Genomic DNA, 21823 nt, shown 5'->3' with positions numbered 1-21823 from the left:
GTCTCCTGCTGTCTCATTTCTTTTAGATCTACGCTTCACTGCACATGCAAACGTTTGCCGAAATAGAGAAAAAAAAATGTAAAAGCCAAACATACGACCAAGAAAAATGAGGAAAGCCAAATGGAAGAGATGCTTGTGTTTCGCTCACATACACAAGCAAAAATAACTCATACGCCACGTTGTCGCGTGTCCTCGCCTGTGTCCATTTGAGTGCACAATTTGAAAAGGCTACTTGCCTTGCTTTTGGCCTTGGGGCCTCCGTTGCAAGAAGACGCCAGCAACACAGCATTGTCAATTTACCTTCGTCTGTGTTTCTGCACTGAACAAAATATTCGGCTGACAAAATTAAGATGTGCGTTAGCTGAATTAAAACAAACTATAACACATATATATGGAAAATAATTAGATTTGATTGAAGTATTCATAAATGAAAACAAAAATGTTGTATTTAAAATGTAAACAAATTTTTCTTACTGCATTTGACTGTGCATTAAAATTGTTGCAATATTGCAAGAGTGAAAGCCTTGTCGCTAATGGGCCGAGACTTCTTTTGAGCCCTCATCGCTGACTGAGACGGGATAATGCCAGCAAGGCAGACATCTGAAATTTGTGAAAAATCTTTGAATCCCGCGCTCAAAGAAAGAAAAATGCTGGAACGCTTTTCATTGAAATTTTGTATGGATTTATTTGGTTGAGTTCATTCAGTTGTTTGCTTGTGTCTCAAGTTATTATTGTATTCCTTGTATTCACTGGGATAGGGCTGGGGTATTTTCCATATCGTTTCGAGTGCTTAATCATAACATACATTCATAATTCATTTGTAGAGTATATGCCTGGCTTTAAACTAAATCATTAATATATTTTACAATTATCTTTTATGGCTTCGTTTAGACGTTAAATTAGCTACACTTAGTTTATATTCAGATTGGTTGGAACACTTACATGCAGAAATATACGCATACATGATGATGATGACCGAACCATATATGCACGTTTGTTTGTATTTCGTTCTAATTGATGTAAGAGAAATCACTTGTTTCTTTTTTTAGTTTTTTTTTTTTTTCGATTTTCTTATTTTCATCTTAACTAGCTGGAAATGGAAATTGCCTTTGCCGTGCTGGGCCAATAATCTGTCTGTTACACTTACGGCTCAACTTTTGGTTTTATACACACTTTTTAGAAATATTGATTTCTGTTTTTCTTAGTGTGTGTTCTCTCCTCCATTCACTAAAAACGTAAATATTAAAATGTAACAATAATTTACAATGTGCATTTATTTTGTTACTTTTATGCCTTTTCACAGTTCAAACATTGAAGAGAAAAAATACAATTTGATATATAAATGCCATTTACAAACAACAACTTTCCCACTTGTTTTTCTTGATTTTGTTATTTTTGTTATTTTCAAATTTTACATACCAACCATAGGTCCTTGTTGTGTTTTCTTTTTGTTATTTATAGTCTTTGGGAGTTTTTTGGTTAGAATGTGCAACTAATTTACATTCATTAATTTGCAGCGCTTCTGTTTGATTTGCTTTTGGGTTCTGTAATACATTTGATTTACGATTTTGCTATTTACACATTAATACTTAGTATTCATTTATGCTAAGCTAATTGCAGCTAATTTGCTTGTGTGTGTGTGTGTGTGTTTGTTTGTGTATGAGTGTCTGTTGGGGTGTGAGTGTTCGTTTTATTTATATTGTTTACCATATATTTGAATAATGTAATTAATTTTCAATATAATTGCCAAGAAGGTGCGCTTTCGCATTGCTCGCCCATCATCGGTTGAGTTAGTGTGAGCATTAAGTCTATTATTATTATGTCAAGGAGGATATACTTACTAAATTTATTCTAGTTGTATGCGTTCATTGAGCCCAATTCCTAAAAATTGCAGCTCCTTCAGCTGACATTTACAAACATTTACAAAGTACCCTTCGAAATTAATATATACTTCTCGTTAGTGTGTAGTAATCTGATGAAAAAATATGGCGTAGGCTGTGTGTCGTCCATCTGAGTACTTACTGTAAGGAAGGAACAATCTTCTTCTGCTGCATTACACTTTTCTTTAAATTGTTTGAAAGTATATATATAAAAATTAAATACCACCATTTCTCTGTCTGCATTCAAAAAAGTAGCAATCTGTGCCAAATCTCTGCCAGCTTGGGTGTTTTATATAATCGTTATATTTTTATGACGCATTAATTAAACATTTTTCGTTCGTATGTACACCTAAATTATAATCTCATGATATGTTACTGCCGCAGCAGCCGCATATATATATAAAATTAAATATGCATAACTCAATAATTCAATTCCCGAATTATAAATTTGGGCTTAATGGTTGCACATTGATAAGATAACCGATTTTTTCATATTATAGGAATGTAATGCTCGGTGCAGAAGATTTGTGGCAGCCTTTGTATGAGCTTTGTATTAAAATATATTCAGTTCCTCGACGAGCACACAAACGAATCCCTTCAATTCTTCAGAACGCAATGCAATTCACTTCAATTCGTTTTGGCAACACTTAGCCTAGACACCAACCACGAAGAGCTCAAGACTTACATAACTAGCTAAATTGGGAAATTTCGGGTATTCGGGGCTGGGCGTATGAATATGGAAAAATCCACGAGATGATGCCAGGGAGACCTTAGACGCAGCTCTCCTGCTGCGAGTACATGAGCGGGGTGCGAACGGTGACTATTTCGCGCGAATAGGACTTGCCCACGCCCGAGAGTCCCGATAATGAGCTACTGGGACTGGCCACGGCCGCCGTGGTGGAGGCCAATCCGCTGCTGTTGCTCGATACCAGCATCTGGCCATGGGCCATTTGCTGCTGCTGCTGTTGCTGCTGGTGTTGCTGGTAGGAGGGCGGCATATTGGACGCAGGATGGTGGTGCATTTGCTGTTGCTGCTGCTGCTGCTGCTGCATCATTTGCATCATCGAAGCGGAGTTCTGCGGACCGCCCGCCATCTGCTGCTGTGCGTGATGATTGTGCGGCAGTGTGTGGTAGCCACCGGGATGCTGGGGCAGGGTGTACATTTGCACGGTTCCAGGCGACACCGTCGAGGGAGTGCCATGCGACCCCGGCGATGAAATGCTTGCCCCCGCACCGTTGACACCCGATCCTGCTCCGGCACCAACACCTGCCACAACTACTCCTGTGTCCACCTGCATCGTCTTGTACGCATCGATTTGCGCATATATCGTTGGCTCCTCAAAGTAATCGTAGTCGTACGTGGGCGGCGGAGCGTGCTGGTGCGGATGCTGCATTCCGCCCGCATTTGGCTTATGGCGCTGCAGCGTCGCCGTCGCCGGAATGGTGGGCAGCAGCTTCCGCATACTGGAGCCGTGTGGCAAGGTGCCACCCAGCAGCTGGTGGGGATGCTGAACCTGCCCCTGCTGCTGCTGCTGCTGCTGCTGCACCACGTGCTGCACCACCCCCACCCCGCCCATGGGCTGACCCTTCTTGGAGGCGCCACTGCTGCCAGATGGCATGTTGGTCAGCGACAGCTCCGCGTAGTGCAGCTCATCGTCCTGCAGAAAAGAAAATGGACCAGGCATTTAATAAACCGCCAGAGAACGGAAAAATTTTCTGGGAACAGTCGAGATTCCACTAGAGAACAATTTGCTTGATGAACTCGAATACTTCTAAAGCTTTAAATTTTATCTTGATTTTAACATTCTGAAAAACATATTTTTAAGTAATACCATCACTTTTCCTGCTGGGATTTTAGCAAATAAGCACAAGTAGATTCTCAGAAATATCAAATTTTGAACAAAAGTAATATTTAATTTATATTTACCAAAAAAAAAAAAAACGTCTAGCTTTCATAACGGCAGTCAACAAATATTTTAGTTAACTGCTTAAATTAAATTTCTTTCTGAGAAAGGAGTTTTGCAAAAGTTATAAGAAATAAGTCCCATAAAACCGAGGCATTTGTCAAGGTAACTACAAGTAACTTAATTTTCAATTTATTAACCAAAAAAGAAAACAATTTGGCATTCCAAGAAATACAGGAATACAAGTAGGATAACTCCTTAAGTAAGCAACCTTCACCTTGAAGTAAGCTAAAAAGCCTCATTGCCAACTGTTTTCCGGGCGGGGCTAAAATCACAAGTTTATTTTCTAATCTGGCCCAAATTGTTTTCAAGAGCATTAGGATTTTCGCAAGAAATTTGCGACATCAAATCAAAGCATTTGCCATGGCAATGCTGCTGTCGGCATTTCGAGGGGGAGTTCATCATAGAGTAGTTCGACTGTAATTAAAACTTTTCGGTGGCCAAAAGTTTGGCCGACTGCCGGCGACTCACCTTGCTGCTCTGATAGGTGCCACTGTCCGCCGAATTGGCCTGGACGATTCCGGTGCCGGATGTTGAGCCTGGCTTGCAGCTGATTTCCACCTCGCTGGTCGTCGAGAGATGTCCCGATGGCGTTTGTGTTGCTGATTTTTGTTTATATTCGCCATCAACTGGATGGAAATTCCGGGTGGGGTTCGGTTCGGTTCGGTTGGGGTTGGGTGATTGAGAGAACGTCATGGAACGGATCAGAATGGAGAACGCTTAGTTAGTTCGGGAAAGTTTTGAGCTGGCCGACGACGTCGTTTTCGTTTCAATGCTTTGTTGTTAAGTAGCAGGAGCAAGGCAAAAGTTTCTGCCCCGGCCGACGCCCTCAAATCTTTTGGTGATTTTCGGCAGCAAGTTTTCACCCTGCCCCATTTTGCCCACCGCCAGCTTCCTTGGCTTTGCCCATAGTTTACTTTTTTTTTTCTTTTCTTATTTTTATTTTGGCCATGAAATTGCTTTACGTTTGGAAAATTGATTAAATTGTTGTGCTGTGCTGGTGGAGCTCCTTCTGCTTTGGCTGCCGCTTGATTTCTTGATTGCCATTAATCAAGCGAGCACGTGCAGTGAGTGAAATTGCTGGTGCTCCTTCTGGTTCTACTGCTGCTACTGCTACTGCTCCCCATTTTCCCCATTTAACAGGGTCTTTAAGGCCCTCGACTACAGACACACGAGCAAACAAGCTAACCGGCGAGGACCTGACAGCAATTAGCTGTCATTTAAATATTTCAGCACTGGCACAAAAATGCAGCCAGCTCTCTCCAGATCCTCAGGACTTTGCGTCCTGTTTGTTTTGCCTGCATGAGCCCTGGACGGCCTGTCAAATGCATTTGCATAAGGGGAAGCCCCCAAGCCAGCGGCCATAAATTGTGAACAGAAGCCTGAGCAGACGCCATTTATCTTGAGGGCAAACCGAAAGGATGGGGATCTAAGCAAAGTGTTTCTGGAACCGGTAACTTACCCTCATTGTAGGGCACAACATCGGGATTCTTCTCGTCGTACATCTCCTCGGAGTGACTCAATGGCAATGAGATTTTGTCCTTAATTTGCAAATTGCCCGGACGTGAGAATTTCGCATTGGGATGTACGAATTTCTGTTGCTGCTGATGCTTGTGCGAGCGCAACTTCAGTGCGGCAATTGTTCCGATTCCGATGCACACGATGGCCACCAGGATGCCAACGAAGATGCCAATCGACAGGATCGGTGTCAGCTCAAAGTTGTCCGGACTCTGGGCACTGCCCTTGTAGGAGGTCAAGGCAACTGCAAAGGTAAATCCGATTGAAGTATTGGTAAGAGTTTAATAATGCTACAATAGTATTTTATTTCATTCCATGTTTCTAGACGAGATTCAAATCATTCCGTTGACTGAATGAATCCTCTATAAATGCTGATCATAATCAGGCTTAACCTTTACTCAGAGCATCTACGCTTTGACCCAGCCAAGATAATTTTCTTTTCTGATTTCCATCTCTGCCGTTTTTCTGGTTTTCCCGTCTGCCGTTTGCTGTGTTTGCTTTGCACTTTTCCCCACCGCCCACCGTGCCGCTGCTCCGACTGACTTTATGAAAAATTGAAATGTCGGCTCAAGTTGTTTACACAAGATGTGACTGTCCCTTCTAGATGCCCTGCTTGCTATTCGACTTCCATTCCTTTGCTTTCCCCAAAAGGGAAATGTACCAAAATGAAAATAAAATTCTTGTCAGCTCTTCCTTTGGCTAATTAGCATTACAATTTCCTTTTTCGTTTAGACCCCTTACCCTCAATAAAATAAACTCGCCATCCGCATTCTTCCAACCCCAATTCATTAATGCTAATCATTTCAGATTTTTTTTTGCGCTTCTTTGTGGGAGGCAGGGCTGCATAAAAATTTGCGTTTACTGGCCGAAAACTGCAGGCGAAAGTTTTGTGTCGCTGAATTTACAATTCATTGAGCAGTTTAGCGTAATTAAATTTCGAGGTGGCATAATAATCATAAAACCCAGGACAATCTTTGCTGCGAAACTGATACAGCGGCTTTTCGCCGCATAAAGTTATGCAGTTCGCTTCGTTTGGCGAAGAAATGAGAGTAATTCTCCATATTAGCATAAAAATATCATAAAAAACAAAAGTCACTCAGAAAAAGAACTAACTTTTTATAATGGCGTTAAATTATATAACATTTTTAGATGTTTAATTTAGAGGACCTTTGCATGAATCTAAGCGTAGGATAGTAGAACATTTTTTCCGCAGTGTTAATGCCTTAAAAATATAACCTTTAAAATGTAAGGGTTTTTTACTAACCGGTTTGCTTTTCGGCCGCCTTCAAAGTGTATCCATCGAGGGCAATGGCATCGCTGCGTCCTCGTCCATTGACGGCATACACATAGATCCGGAAGAGACGACCTGCATCCAGACCCGTGACACTCAGGGCCGCAAACTTGGCACTAATGTTGGCCTGAAGCTGACCACTGTGCTGATCGAAGATTTCCATGAGGAACCACTGCCGCATTCCGCCGTCGAATCCTGCGAAAATAAGAGGGCACACCGATTGCATAACTTGTCACGAACTGGGGCTTACTTTGCATATTGGCCGGGATTGGCATTGGCCAAGGGGAGGGGACTTAGAGCTTATTAATATTAAGTAGTTGCCGATGGACTGGCGGGTCTTATTTATTCTTTGCTTAGGAGTTTGGCGGGATTTATTGATGACTGCAAATGCGAGGACTTTGGGTTTGGGATTTAAAACAGGTAAATGGCTTTAGAACTTCGCAATGTAAAGACAGTGAGAAATGCTTTAGGAATGAATTTACAATATCCATCAAGTTAACAAATTATTTGTTGATCATGTACTTCAAAACGATGAGGTCCTCTTCTATGTCCATTTATATTTATTTCAACTGGCTTTTGATTCCCTAAAATACATAATGCCTTACTCAGAGGCACCCAACTTAGGGTCATCCCTTTGAGTGGTACACTTTGGTAATTGAAGTGCCTCTCAACTTTCAACTGCTGCCGAAAATATGTATTTAGAGTAATCTAAAGTTACATTTTAAATGCCATTTAATCACACCACAAAAGAACTGGCCAAACCCACTCCAGTTCGCCCCTTTCACTGAAGAGAGCCGAAGCGGTTTTTGGCCAGAAGTAAGAGGCTAATGTTGGGCCACTTCTTTAGCGGCTGTTTTTGCCTAGCTTTGGCAGCTCAAATGCCACTTCATTGTAGACACAAAAGCCGACTTAAAACACTTGCGAAAAATGTTAAAATATTTTGTAATAAAAGCAGCGGCCAGTGAAAAGGTTTAGGGCGGGTTTTCCAACAGCAACAACTACAACTTCAGCCGGGCACACGCCCCCGGGTCCCAAGGAGAAATTGTTGTGGAAAATGTTTTATATGTTGCTATGAATTTTAGTTGTTGTTGGCCGCCCTTTTTAGCCACCCGAATTCGCCGGCACAAAGAAAAGGGCACGGAAATAGAGTAAAGAGAATGTGCTTGGCCTTTGCCTCAAAGCGTCATTGTTCGGTGGGTGGCTGGGGTGCTGGGTGGTTCGCTGGGTTTATTCCATTCTTATTTTCTGCTCCCTTTCAAGGAATCCAGCCCCTCCTCCCACTCGGTTGGCGGCCATTTTGTGCGCACTTTAAAACGTTTAGCTAATGAAATTTGCCGCAGCTCCGTTGTCAGAGCAAAAGAAAAAAAAAAACTTCATTGTAATGGGTTAATTTTATTTACTTGGCTACAGCAACAATGGAAACAACGCAAGTGAAGTACAAATAATAAAGCAAGAGCGACCAGCAGCAGATATAGTAGTACACTCAAAAAAATACTTTAAATTAGCTTTAATATATAAGATAAACATAACGACTTTGTAACTGTATGTTAAATCACTTGATCGTGAATTTTGATAACGTCTATTTTTTGCTTTTCATCCCTGCCAGAACAGCTATATTCTCTGAAAATGCAGTTTCATTTGCCCTGCTTCATTTTCCATTAAATTAGATTATTTCTCAGTGCAGCAGCATCGTCAGCAGCGAAGCAAAATGTTATAAACTGAAATTTTATTATATTAAACCGACGCTTGATGAGTTTGGTTAGCTGCCGTTCCCATTCCCGTTGCCCTATAAGTTTGTTATATTTTTTTGTTTTCCAAGCAGCAATGGAAAAATGAAAACAGCAGTAGCCAACCGAACTTGGCCCCCAAAGATGTGGAGTTGTCTTCAGCACCGCACATTGGATTCAATTCGAGGCGTGTGCCCGCCTTAAGTTCCGTTCGCTTCGGTTTGAGCCGAGTTGAGCTGCGGCGATGGCCACGTCGAGTTGAGTTGGCCAACTTGCGTGCTGGCTTATTAAAGTCGACCGCAGCTAAAGTTGAGTTATTATAAAAACAAACGGCTAAGGGCTGTGGGCGATGGGCGATGGGCGATGGGCGATGGGCTATGGGCGGTGTTTGGTGTATGGCAGCAAGGGGCGTGGCATTTCACCAGTCGTTCGCCTTAATGTGGAGTGCAATATAAAAAGTATCGCATTGTGCGCGCTACCCTGATCCTGATGCTGCTACTCTTGTGTTGTGCTTAAACAACTTGCGTTAAAGTTTTAATGATGCTGATGACTATGATAATAATGTGCAGCCACTAAATTAGCAGCCCGTGGGATGGAAAAGGGAGCGGAAGTGGGACTGTGGGAGTGATGTGGTAATAAGGCGAACAATGGCTTTTCAAGACGCCAGGGGAGAGATGGAACAGTAGCAGCTTAAAGCCGTCGCTGCACTGCATACGTAATGGAACCTAAAGTTTGGTCATCAAGTATACGCAACGTGGCCGCTTACGGAGGGCTAGATAAGTAGATAGCTTAATGAGGAATTCAAAGCGGTTGCTCTATTCAGCTTAAATTAATATAAAGATTATTGCGCAACTATTATAATACCAAATTTTAATTTATCAACAAATATACCTTTAATGTATTCAATTGGGAAACCTCGAAAGTTAAAGATTAAGTCAACCAAGTAATTGCTTCCACATGTGCTAACCCTGGCGGCATATCAAACGTATAAAAAAGGGAAAACTCAAGCATTTCCGAGCAGTCTCATGCATTACAACAATGAAGGAATTTCCATGCTTTTCGCCATTCTGCAGCGCGTAGTAATGCAATTACACATTACGCATACGCGAAGTGGGCAAGCACTTGAGACAACATTAAGTAAGCATAACAATTGCGATTGCCGGCAATTGGTGGAAAACATTGAGCGCTTAAAGCGGTTGCGGGGGAAAAATGAAAAATGGAAAGCGCCATGCTGGGGGCGTAGCAAACAGTAGCGGGAAAGAGCGCCATTAAGTATGCAGTTATTATGCGCTTTTTGTTGCACTTCTTGCAGCAGCCGCCTCGTTATGCAACGCTTTGATTTGCGTTGCCTTTTCGCAGGATCCGCATGCTTTTCCCTCCGGTTTTTCCTTCGCCTTGCGCCCCGCTTCTGCTACCCCCCTCGATGTCTCTGTCTCCGGTTCGGCACTCAAGGACTGCATAAATGCATCATAAGCTCGGAGCTGTTGCAATTTGCGAGGACATTTCTCTGTCTGCGCTAATGTGCAACTCTATCGCTGCGAACTTTGAACTCTGGGACTGCAATTTGTGCTGCTTATTTTGCTCTTTGCTGGCATTTTTCTGTCTTTGCGTTTTCCACTCTTGCGCTGCGCATAAAATATGCGAATTGAATTTGTATTTAAAGTTTCCGCTCTCGTTCTCAGTCTTCGGAAACTGGCAACTGGAAGGCAGCAAGTTGCCTAACAAGCCAAAACATTTTGTATGTACAAATTTGCGCTTAACTTTCGGCCGTGCACTCTCTGCGTTCTGCAGCTTCCACCCCGCTCATCACCGGGCTTCTTCTATTTTATTTATTACTGCAAATTTTAAACTGGAATTGAAATTTTAGGAACATTATTTCCCTCACTCTGCGAAGCGTTTCCTTTCTAGTTTTATGCTTTCATTGCGTTTTTATTATTTGTGTCTGCATCACGAAAGGAAGTTGGCTGTGCTTTACGATTGTGTGGATGTATGTGTGTGTGTGGGGGAATACGAATCGGTATCTGTATGAGTGGATAGACATACTCGTAGATGGCTGCCAAAGTGCACTTAAGTTGCTCATGTATTTTAAATGAGTCTGAAAAGCGTTGCAGGAAACTCAACATATACATGTTACAGCTCTCGCACACTCGTGTTCATGCTGCAAAGGAAGTCTCAGGACATGACCACTCCCACTTGCGCCTCCCACCTCCTTTGGCCCTCCTCTGCCATTGACCAATGCCTTTTTCGGCCATTGATTGGCTCATCAGCAATTATAGAAACAAAATGGGAAAAAAAAGGCGACCGAACCGAAACGAATGAAAAAGGGCAACAAATTGGCTGGCAATTTGACGTATATGTATGTATATGTATGAGCTCTGTGTGGGCCATATAACTCACCTTCAATGCAATAAACCTCCAGCGAGTCGGACGTTTGATTGACCACCGTACAATTGGTGGGCGCTTCCGGTTTGCCAGCGGCTATCAAATGGAACACACAGGGCTCCTTCTGCTGACCCACATTGTTGTCGGCCCAGCACATGATGGTGCCAAAGTCCATTTCCTGCAAAAACCGGAGGAGACAGTGTTTCGTCAATACTCAAGGATGAACATGGATAAAAATAGATTGAACACGAGGACAATCGTTAGAAGACTCATTCATCGTCCCAAACGCATACATATTTTTTATTTTTAGAAATTACCACGATGATGTAGAGTCATTTATTCTATTATACATAGATTACAAATAATAATTCAAATAAATTCTTCCAGTGCAACAACTTAAATTCAACTCTTGGACAGTCAGTTAAATGGAATTGAAGAAGCCGCGCTCGACATCGATGTGAACTTAATTCATTAAATCAATATGGATACGAGGCCAGTGTGTTGTCAGAGTTGCCCCTGATTGATTGCAGCTGTCAATAAGTTTTTCATTAATATAATTTCATGTCATGTCAATGCAGGAAGGCCGACGAGAAAGCCGGAAGGAAAAATGCCCGGCAGTAAAAACAAATGAAGCATTTTGTGGTTCAGCCGCACGGCTATCTCATCTATGGTCGCATACACAAGTACATCTACATCTACATCCATATCCGTGCGAATTGTGGGCGAGGAAGGAAGTCATGTTAACATGGCCCTAATGCCTGTCTATCCCATTGTATACCAGTGCTAAGTGGCCGCCTGCGGTCTTAGCCATTGTTTGTGCCTCTTGTTTATTTGTTTGCATTTTGTCAAATGTTGTGCTAATGAAATCCTTCGTCTCCGGTCAAGTGCACACCCACACCCACGCCAAAATAGTGGACCATTCGCACAACACGTCCCCAGCAATCGATTCGCTTTCGTGGCCCGTAACAACGTATCAACGTATCATTGTGTCTTTGTGGGGCGTGTTTACCTTTGTCCTTTACCGTTCACTGCGAACACCAGAATCAACGCACTTAATCAACTTCAGGCTGGCAGGACTCATTAAAAATTGAAATCATTTTCGGGTGCACGGCGAAAAGTCAACGCAAATTGCAGCCTATTTGTCAGTCGGCATGCGTTTTAACCTCGCTTTTCCTATCTTTTTGACTCGCAACGTGGGCGTGGCTGTCATTTTAATTAGGGCAAGAAATGAAAAACATGGGTCACAAAAAAAAAAACGCAAAAAAACCAACACACCAAAAGGAAAGTTTGCCAACAGCCTGAGGGAAAGTCGAGATTTATGGAAATTGGGTGATGGTTAAGGATCTATGGCCTCCGCTGATGGAAACTCCAATCGTTTAGAAAAAGAGTTTGAGAGTTGGCAGCTCTGATTGATTACTGGCTCTGTTTCATTCTTTCTAATAAAAATCAATGGGGTTCGCTTTTGGGATTTTATTGAGTTCATGAATCACGAATATCCAATTAACTGAAATTGAGATACTAAGACTAATCATCAGAATTATGTGTACGAAAAATAAAGCTGTTTAACTTTGATCGCCACATTCATAAGTAGCTCATAAACAAATATTCCATTTTGCTTTTAAAATATATTATGAAAATAAAGTTCTCTTTTAGCCAATAAAATGTAGCATTTAAAACTACTTCCTTTCACACAAAGTGCCTTTAGCTTCAACAGAAATTAAAACGAACTTCAAGTGCCATAACTTTCTTTGTGAATAAGCAGTTTATTCTGCCGTCAGACGAAAATAAATTGCATATATTCAGCAGCCTTTGACTAGAAATTTAAGCAACAGTGCTTATGCAAATTTATGACAAATTTATGAAAATTAAAATAGGTATTCATTTATGCGTGTGTTAGCCTAGTGTGTAATTGCGTTTGCAGTTTTTGTTGTGCTGTGTTGTGTTAGTGTTTGTATATGGCTAAAGTGTTGGCAGAAAGGCGCCATGTTGGCAGCTGCCAACACTGCGCATCAACACCAACGGGCCAAAAGGGAAAGTGGCTAAAAGCAGAAGGAGCTACGTCTGCGGCAATATAATAATGGAGATGCCAGGGCCAAAAGCACTAAACCAGAAACCAACTCACTCCCACATGCACACACACACACACACACACACACCTACACAATTGCCAGGCATTTTAAGTAATAATCAATGTGGGGGAGATGCACAGCACGCTCTGCTTTTTCTATTTGCAACTGTCATCGCCCGGGCCGACAATCCTTGATAATTTTCAGTCCCTGGGGCCACTGAATTTATGCCCCTCTATTTATTATGATTATTTCATTTTGTTTATATTGTTCTAATGTTGCGACAGTGTAAATATTGTTGCAGTAGCAGCAGCAAGAACGGCAGTTGCAGCCGTACAAACGAAAACAAAATCCATAGAATATACTCGTATGTATGCATATGCCAACGTATACTTGATATTTTTTCGTGTGTATATGTGTGTGTGTTGGTGCGACTGCCTGTGTTTATCTGTGTGTGTTTAAGGGCTCTAAAGAGGACAAAATGCCACTTCAAGGCATTGCATTCTGTGCATTCCGTTTCAAGTCAAGTCTACTGTTATTATTTATGCATTTTAATTAAAAATTTAAACATTTAAGTGACATTTTAATGAGTTTCTTGCACTGGGGTTCACACAGAAAGCGCTGGAGCTATGCCCCAAAAAGGCAAGAGACCGACATTTATTTTTGTGAAATATTTGAGAAATTTATATGTCAGCAGCGGAAATTGCTTGACATGAAAGCCTGGCAAAAATTGCTCTGCTCACACATAGAAAATAGCAATGGAATCGAGAAAAAAAAATGTGAGGAAATGGAGAAGGAGAAATGCCCATGCACAAAACAAAATTAATGAGCTGTTGGCTGCCTTTGAGCAAATCGCACGGGCTGGCAAAAAAAAAAAAGAAAACGAAAATGGGAAGGAAAAGCGAAAAAGAAAAATCCCAACCAAAATGTGATGACGGCAACGACGACGTTTGAGCTGCGGTTGGCGGAAACCGGAAACAGCATATATGACAACAGAACGGAAGGGATTTTTCATATTCAATTGAGCTAAATGATTTATGTCTGTGTATGTGATTGTGTGTGTCCAATCAGTGCGATGGACCAGTGTTTGTGAGCGGAACTCATTTGAATGCCGTTTGACTGCCTCGCAATTCGTTCGTTTGATCGCTGAAATGTAAGCCCAGGCTGTCGCCGCCAGTTTGATTAGTTCCATACCCCAAATAGGATCGAAAAAATCGAAAAATACAGAAAATTTCGGAAAAGAGACGGAAAAACGCAGAAGGAACCGCAACATTTTTAACTGGGTCAACTAGAAAAACCAGACGGAGCGAAGGACCCGAAACCCTAAACCAAACCAAACCAACTGGGTGCCATGCAACTTGAACAACTGTGTTGAGTGCCTCTTCTCAGCACATCCCCCCCCCACACTATCACCCCTGGAAAATCCCTCTTCCTGTCCCGGCCCATGCCATTTACAGCATCCAGTTGCAGCTCCTCCACTGTCATCGCATAATGGCAGCCATGTTGGCTTACAAGCGACCACAAGCCCAGTCCGAAAAACTTAACACGTTTGTGGTCAGACAGCCAAGCGGAAATGTAGGTGGCGACCGGCTGATGGGAAAAATCCAACCATAAAAAGTCTCTGGCAGGAGTTGGCTAGGTCTTCAAGATGCCAGAAAAAAAACTTCAATGTTGCAGGGATTTCTATATAAATCTAATACAACTTTTCCTAACTATATATGATCCCTTAAATCTATCTTAAGGCAGATGAATTCATCCCTATTGAATCTCAAAATAAATATATAAGTGTAAATATTTAACAACGGATTTTGATAACTTTAAAAATGTTGCTATAAATATCACTTCTTTTATCACTTCTGAACTTTATCAACTGGCAATGATTGCTAGTATCATCTTCTGAGCTGCAAATTTCTATGGGCTACTCCACATGCAACTATGTTTGGCTGACCGTAAAAATGTACACATCAGCCATAGCACCATCTGCTGTCGAGAGGCTGAAATGGGGAATATCAAATGCAAAAACCGAAATCCCAACGATTCGGACATTGATGGGAGTGTAGCTCATTGATGGCCAATTTGCTCGGCCAATTGCTGGGGAGGAGCTCCAAAAACTGCAATCGCAATTGCTGTTGGCCATTGGGGCCATTAATGCGGAAATGCTGCCAAAAAGCGACAGAGAACAGGGCCAAGAGGGTGGAAGGTGCTCAGCTTTATCCTCTTCATTTTGGCCAATGATGATAACTATTAAAGTCAATGGCATTTACTTCCAATAATTTTCCGGCTCTTTTGTGCTAGCTTTTTATTTTAGTTTTTTTGATTTTTTTTTTTTTGTGCTTTTCCCTATAACCTTTGACATTCAATGGTGTTGTTGTGGATGATAATGATGATGATGTTGGGGTGGCACTGCTGCTATTGGATTTTTAATTAGAAAGCAGTGCTAATAGAATTTTTAATTAAAATCGCTCGACTGCCACCAATGCCTGGCTGTTGTCTCTATCAGGAAGGACTTTGCTCCACTTTACTTTCCCTGTTGCTGGCTAGCAACATGACACGCACACAGGCCCAAATAAATGGCAACAACCATGTGACCCGCCTATTAATTAAAATTTTTGCTATTCAATAACAGACAGCCCCTGTGGAGTTCAATGATAGGCACCCAGCACTGAAAAAAAGAGAACATTGTATGCCCAAAAAATGTTTAGATCATTGATATTAGAAATCATTTTGTCTAATTAAAAAAAATCATACAATGAAGTCGTGCCGATTATTTTCTTTCTAATACCCATTTCATATTCTTGAATGCCTTTTTTTTATCGTTCGGTCTGACATTTTTTTTCGCCCAGTATGGCCAGCAAACAAAATGTCAAATGTGTCAATAACAATTTCACATTAAAATCGAGCGCAGCGAAATATGAAATGAAAAATTTATCAAAGAGCCGCATGCTTTTACCAGAAATGAATCGAATGTCTGACGTGTTTAGCATTTAACATGACGAATGGGTCACGCATCTGCAAACCTCAATCCCGCCGACATTTGTCGGTTCCCATGCGATTTTCCACAACCTCCATCCGACTTTTCGGACACTTTTAAACTTACCTTGACGGGGGTGTAGGTGAGGGTCGAACCCTGGGCAGAATGGGGCCGGAAACCGCTCTGCGGCATGTCGAAGGTCTCCGCCGTGTTGTTGAAGGACCACTTGAAGTTCTCCGGCGGCGGAAAGGCATCCACTTCGCACACTATTTCGGCGGCCTCGTTTCGCGCTACTCCATAGATTTTCTTTTGATCGGGCCGGCAAATTGGTTTATCTGCAAGTCGGAGAACGGGAAAAACAGTCGGTGAGTGCGGGGATCGAATCAAAGTTGGCTATAGTGCAGTCTGCTGTTTGCATCTGCAGCTGGAATCAATAATCGCATCAAACTCTGGGCGGCGTCTTCTTTGTTTTAGCCCGCCTCTTCACAGGCTCTGAAATCCTAAGTAGAAAAGTTTACCCTTTTGTGTTCCTTCCTACAAGCTCCATCTTTGGCCATTCAAGCAGCCAAATAAGCTCAACAAGGACGGTTGAACAGAAAACAGATGCCGAAAAATAACCGAACCGAAACGGGTGAATCAACAAAGAAACTAAAGAGATGGCTCACTGTTAAATAGCTCGAATGCCTTTGAATTTATTGTGAAAAAAAATATCTGATAAAACAAAATTATTATCTAAAATTGTTGTTTTTTAATATATCCTAAGAAAATACAAAAGGTGTCAAGGGCTCCACTGCAATGCGTAAGACCCTCTTGGATTCTCCCGTTCAAAATTCATATAATTTTATAAAACTACGAAGAGATGACGTCTTGAATGAAAGAAAAATTTGCGCTGCGAAAACTTTCAGCGACATCAAGGAGAAATGCAAGGGAAAGCTGAGTTGCGCAGGCCAAGGAATATTCAATTTTCTAATCCTTGGCCAGAGAAAATCTCTCAACTGTCTTGCCACAGCCACGAAACTTTTGAAAGTTGCAAGTGGCGAATTTATTGTGCCATTTGACAACTGTCGATATTGCACGCCAAACTGGAGCAGTAAACAAATTTTCAGCACAGCATCTCGGGGAGCAAGGAAACGAGAGTACACTGACAGAAAAGGTGGCATGATGGCGGAGGAAACGCTACCAGTTGGACGCTGAGTTTTGTGGCCAGCGGAAGCGCTGGTTAAAACAAAAGCACGAAAAGCTGAAAAAGGCAGAAGTGGATGTGATAAAGGGGAAATGGCACAGGAAAAACCAAAGCATAAGGCCACAACAACAGCAGAGGGACTGCTTAAAGGGCCGGCTGGCGAAAATGAATGGAAGCATCTTTGGCCTGCTAAATTGCTCGAAAAAGGCAAACTAATTAACCAAAGTTTGACTCAAGACAGGGCCAAGTTCAGGAATCCGGCACAAATTGAGCAGAAGATTTGCGGTTCTGTCCTTCGAGCGCAAAAGCCTCACAACAAACTGGCGCTGACGACCCAAACTGGTTTAGGAATATACCTTCGGAAATGTGCCTTTCCACTCGGTTATCTTGGAAGTTTGCGACTCGTGCCGTAATTTCTATAATTATGGCTATCAATCAAGTAAAATCCATGTAAAATATTAAATACGTAAAAAAAATGAAAGGCAATTTAAAGCAAATAAGGTATTAAAATAATAAACAAAATTTCATGTGACATCCCGTAATTATTGTTTACAAAGATCACTAAAAATCTTTTCGCGGTTAATCCATGGCTTGTAAGATAAATAATACGCAATCAAAGCTGTGTTTCTTATAGTATTGTACCACAAAAGTTCGGAGCTTGTGAATACACTTCTTCCCCTATTTCCCAGATCCACTTTTGCGCCCTGTCCATAGCTCAGCGACACACAAAGGAGCATTCAAGCAGCACACAATAATGGGGCGTATACGCAATAAAACTGCAAGAGGCCCGCACGAGCGCACAATGCGGAGAGTTCAGTTCGCCGTTCATCGGTATCCCGATGCCCCGCTGTTTGCCATCCATCCTCGTCTCTGGCCATACTCGAACACTCAATAATGCTCGTTTTTGTGTGTCAAAGGTCCACTCGAGAAACCAAACGGCAGCAGCAGTAGAAGGAGATGGAGATGGACCAGCAGGAACATGGGTTGGAGCGGCGAAGAAGGATTTAAGTGGGTGGTTTTGGGACACAATTCGATTTTCTATTTAAGCCGCCGCCGAAGCATTCGTTAACGGCCCGAACGCAGCAATTCGAGAGCGTTTTTATGGGCCAGCCAACACACAATGCGCCGCGTACAATGGCATGTGTGCCGAGGTGCCACAAATCAACATATCCTTGCCCCACTCATCGCGATACTCACACATCACTTTCAGCTCGACCACATTGGAATCCCCATCGCCCTCCACGTTCGAGGCGGTGCAGGTGTAGTTTCCAGCCTGGTGACGAGTGACGCCCTGGAGCGCCAGATCTCCGCTGCTGACAATCACGCCCGCTCGCTGGTTGTGCTGGATGATTTGATGCTGCAATTGGCAGGATTAAGAGATAATTAGAGGGGTTGTCAGTAAAATGTACGTACTTAATTATAGAAAAAATGATAGGGAGAGAAAAGCATCGTTGGGCTGCTGTAATTGGATTTTATTCACCCCTTAACTTACTAAAAGCTATTAAAGCTATAGTGTCTGATATCAGATGTGATAAATCAGTAGATGTGTAAATTTTCTTTAAGATAAAGTTGGATTTGCCAACTTTTATTCACTTCAATCGTAGGGAGACAAGGTCACTCATCTGAGCCCTTTTTTGCCCCCCGGAAAAGCACTCATAAATGTGCGCATCAGTGAGCTCTGTCAGCTTCATTAAGAAGCTGCGCCTTTGCTGACTACGTGCCTGGCATCGATACTCAAAAAATCAGCCGATATTTACTTTAAGTTTTCCCTTACACACACAAGTCCCACCAACAACCACCTTTCACCTCCCACATATTCGTAAGTAGGCCTTCACACTCAAATGCTTACAGAGGCTTGACCTTCTTGCCGCACTTTCTCGCACTTTCGCTCTCATTTTGAAATAATGCTCGAAGCCCGATGTTCGCCTTTTGGTTTTGTAGCCTTTTCCCCAACAGGCCCGGCACTCGACAACATTTTGACGCATTTCCCCAGAGCCTTGTGCCATTTAGCACCAAAACAAATTCGCACTTTGCCCGAGCTCAGCAAACAAACAACCGTCGGGCGAGGGGTATGGAGGCGGTAACAATGAAAGCATTGAAATAAATAGAAATAGAAATAAAAATGTGTATAAATATGGTCGACAAAAGTCAAAAAGCCAGAGTACGACGAACAAAGCCTCAACGACCTTAGCACACATCCATACTGAGGAGGTGCCTATATCGGGAAGTGTGGGCAAATAAATAGAAACAATGCAGCCAGGCCAGAAACACTTGGATAATAGTGTGGCCCAGTACACTTTCAAAAAAACAGTTCCCAAGACCGATATATTCTATAGCATAAACACACCTATTTTCCGAAAATGAGCCAATCTTAAACTGAATTTAAATATTTCTTCAAATACCCTGCGATATAGACAGATGATAAATTCCTATCATTTTTAATCAAGCAAGATGCAAAATAACTTTTATTATAGTTTAATTTTCAGATAATCACTTCGATCACTTTTAAGTGTACATAATAGGCCAGGAATTGGAGCTGAGATGGAGGGCTAGAGTTGATACTCGAAGGGGTCGGTTACCCAGGGAATTCCATACCGCGTCTTTTGTTCGGCTACCTCTGTGGTGGGGGCTCCTTCCATTGTGCAGATGTAAACAATTATTTAGATGGTTAGACATACGGTGAATGCGCCGGGTCAGGACAATATTTGCCCAGCAGTCACATTTCGGCTATTGAATTCCATTTGCTTTGTGTGCCAATGATTGATACTATGGGCAAAGTGTCGGCGCTATCCGACACCAGATTGCAGATACAGATGTACCCATTACATATGCAATGCTCTGGCGCTATTAGCATATCCCTCGACTTGTTTAAAGATCCTTAAAGTGCAGAACCGCCCCAAAGGCATTGTGTGCCCTGCCCCTTTTCGAAAAAGGACCTTTCCCGCCTGCTGCCGCACAGCCTCAATTCCCGTAGGGTCTACTTAAAAAGCCCAAATGGGTGGGGGAACGAACTGTGGCTTGGCTCAGCGACCTTGTTGTCATAAAACAAATAAAAATGTCGCCATGCATATACGAAAAGTAAATAAAGTTCAAGGTTGTCGCAGCCAAAAAAGCAAAATGAGAAAAGGAAAACAGAATGAGGCGAACCAAAAAGTGTAAACAAAGCCAAATAGAATGATAAAAAAAAAGAAAATGGGCCTGCAGACCCGTTATGCCCGAGCGGGCGTTGGGGATTATTTCAAATAGTTCGGGGCACATCCGCTGCAGAATTTCCGCCCGCTAACCAGCGCCCGTTCGAGGTCAACACCACCGAGGCCCACTTCCCTCCCACTTCCCTCCCACTTCCCACCCACTTCCCGCTGACTTGATGATGTCTGCACAACCCTTTAGTGCCCCTCAATGCTAATGGCGCATTTTATGCGTTGCCATTTCTGTTTGTCTGTCTCTCGGCCGTGTTTTCGACTTGTTTGCCAGCCACTCCTCAAGCGCCAAGAGCCTTGAGCCACAATCCCATCCAGGCCGCCCTCTTGTGTTCGTCTGTCATTGATGTTAGTTCCGACTATAAATACCCAATTAGTTTCCGTAATTTATCTGATGGCTCGGACTGATTGAGTTGATTTGGTTTCGGTATTCCCCGAGCGCTTTTTACGCGGCTGCTCTTTTTTTCAACTTTGATTTAAAACATTTTAGATTAGCTCGGCAGCATATCATATCATTCAATATGTTTTAGGTATAGGGTTTTCCTAGTCGTAAGCTTATAAACATTTTAATTATCTTAGTAAATATCATACTTTTGGAGACAGCGTAATACTTTTAGATTATAGATTGCAAACATTTTGAGTGGCTGTTGACATGCACGGTCATTCATTTCTGTACGTTCAGTTTAAAACAATAAACAAGATCCACAAATAAAGATATCACCATTCAATTGCAAAATCTATTCAATTTGCAATGTGTGTGCTTGTTCGTTAACCAGAAACTTGCAGTTGAGAATTCAAGATAATGAATGAAAACATTCGTTTAAATCAATATAAATTTTGGACTGCCTTTATGGACCAACCAAGCATTGCCACTTGCCTTGTGGAGCTATGTAAATATTTATGCTCAAGTTGCTGCAAAACTCTAAAGTCGTTTCCACCGACTTTGTTCTCTAATCAAATTTTCCGGCTATGTTTGCTATTTCTGCGGTTCCTGACGCAGCTGAGATAAATGCGAGTGTGTGGCCCAAATAAGTTTTACTGCCAACAGGATTCGGATTCATCCGGGGCTAGCTGGTTGCTCCGGCAACGATTCCATCAAAGTTTTGCTCCTTCTCCGGCTTGTTGTTGTTAATGAACATGTGAAAACTTTTACCCGCACGCACATTCGCTTGAGAACTTTGGCCCCTACTTCTGTGCGTGTGTGTGTGAGTGTGCAAGTTTAATAAAACTAATTGTTAATTTAATTTGCCAGCTCGTCGTTAATTGTCAGCTTGTCTAATTGAATAATAACAGACGAAGACAAGTTGCCAGAGCTCCACTTCTTGCCCCTTGGCTGTTCTGCGAGGAAGAATGGTTGAGTTCAAACCGAATCGATGTGGTGGCAAAACAAAAATTAATTTACTTGTTAACTGGCTGCAACGGAGTTGATTTAATTTGATTTGACTTCTAATTGCATTTGTAGGTTGCAGCGTCGTTGCCATTGCCATTGCTGTTGCCAATTAACAATTGACTTTTAATGAACGCCCGACTTGGCTTCTTCGCCTTCACTTTGGCCCAAGCCATTTGCAATTTTCCGCTTGGCCTTGAACTCATTACGCATACGCCATGTGCACAGATCGACCAAGCGTGGCTGTCTGTCTA

The 21823-nt window shown here is 42.3% G+C and overlaps 1 protein-coding gene and 1 long non-coding RNA gene across 3 annotated transcripts in view; one reads left to right on the top strand and one right to left on the bottom strand.

Moving 5' to 3' along the window:
- Window positions 1-675: 675 nt before the first annotated feature.
- side-VI (sidestep VI) overlaps window positions 676-21823 on the bottom strand; it is a 77795-nt gene continuing 56647 nt past the window's right edge. Inside the window, exons 11-17 of one of the 2 annotated variants that reach the window (NM_001043240.3) lie at window positions 18180-18339; window positions 15926-16134; window positions 10778-10940; window positions 6627-6848; window positions 5307-5606; window positions 4316-4473; window positions 676-3538 (exon numbers count right to left, since the gene is read on the bottom strand). In NM_001043240.3, coding sequence (NP_001036705.1) covers window positions 2651-3538; window positions 4316-4473; window positions 5307-5606; window positions 6627-6848; window positions 10778-10940; window positions 15926-16134; window positions 18180-18339 — 2100 coding nt within the window. In that variant the 3' untranslated portion in view covers window positions 676-2650. Of the gene's footprint in view, window positions 3539-4315; window positions 4474-4785; window positions 5607-6626; window positions 6849-10777; window positions 10941-15925; window positions 16135-18179; window positions 18340-21823 lie in introns of those variants that run through there. The other variant, NM_001170115.2, reaches the window with a different exon arrangement.
- lncRNA:CR46007 (long non-coding RNA:CR46007) lies at window positions 16648-17471 on the top strand. Its single transcript, NR_133374.1, has one exon. It is a non-coding gene; the product is annotated as a long non-coding RNA:CR46007 (long non-coding RNA).

This window comes from Drosophila melanogaster, chromosome 3R (assembly GCF_000001215.4).
Source record: "Drosophila melanogaster chromosome 3R".
Lineage (NCBI taxonomy): Eukaryota > Metazoa > Arthropoda > Insecta > Diptera > Drosophilidae > Drosophila > Drosophila melanogaster.
This window is presented reverse-complemented; position numbering and strand designations above follow the sequence as displayed.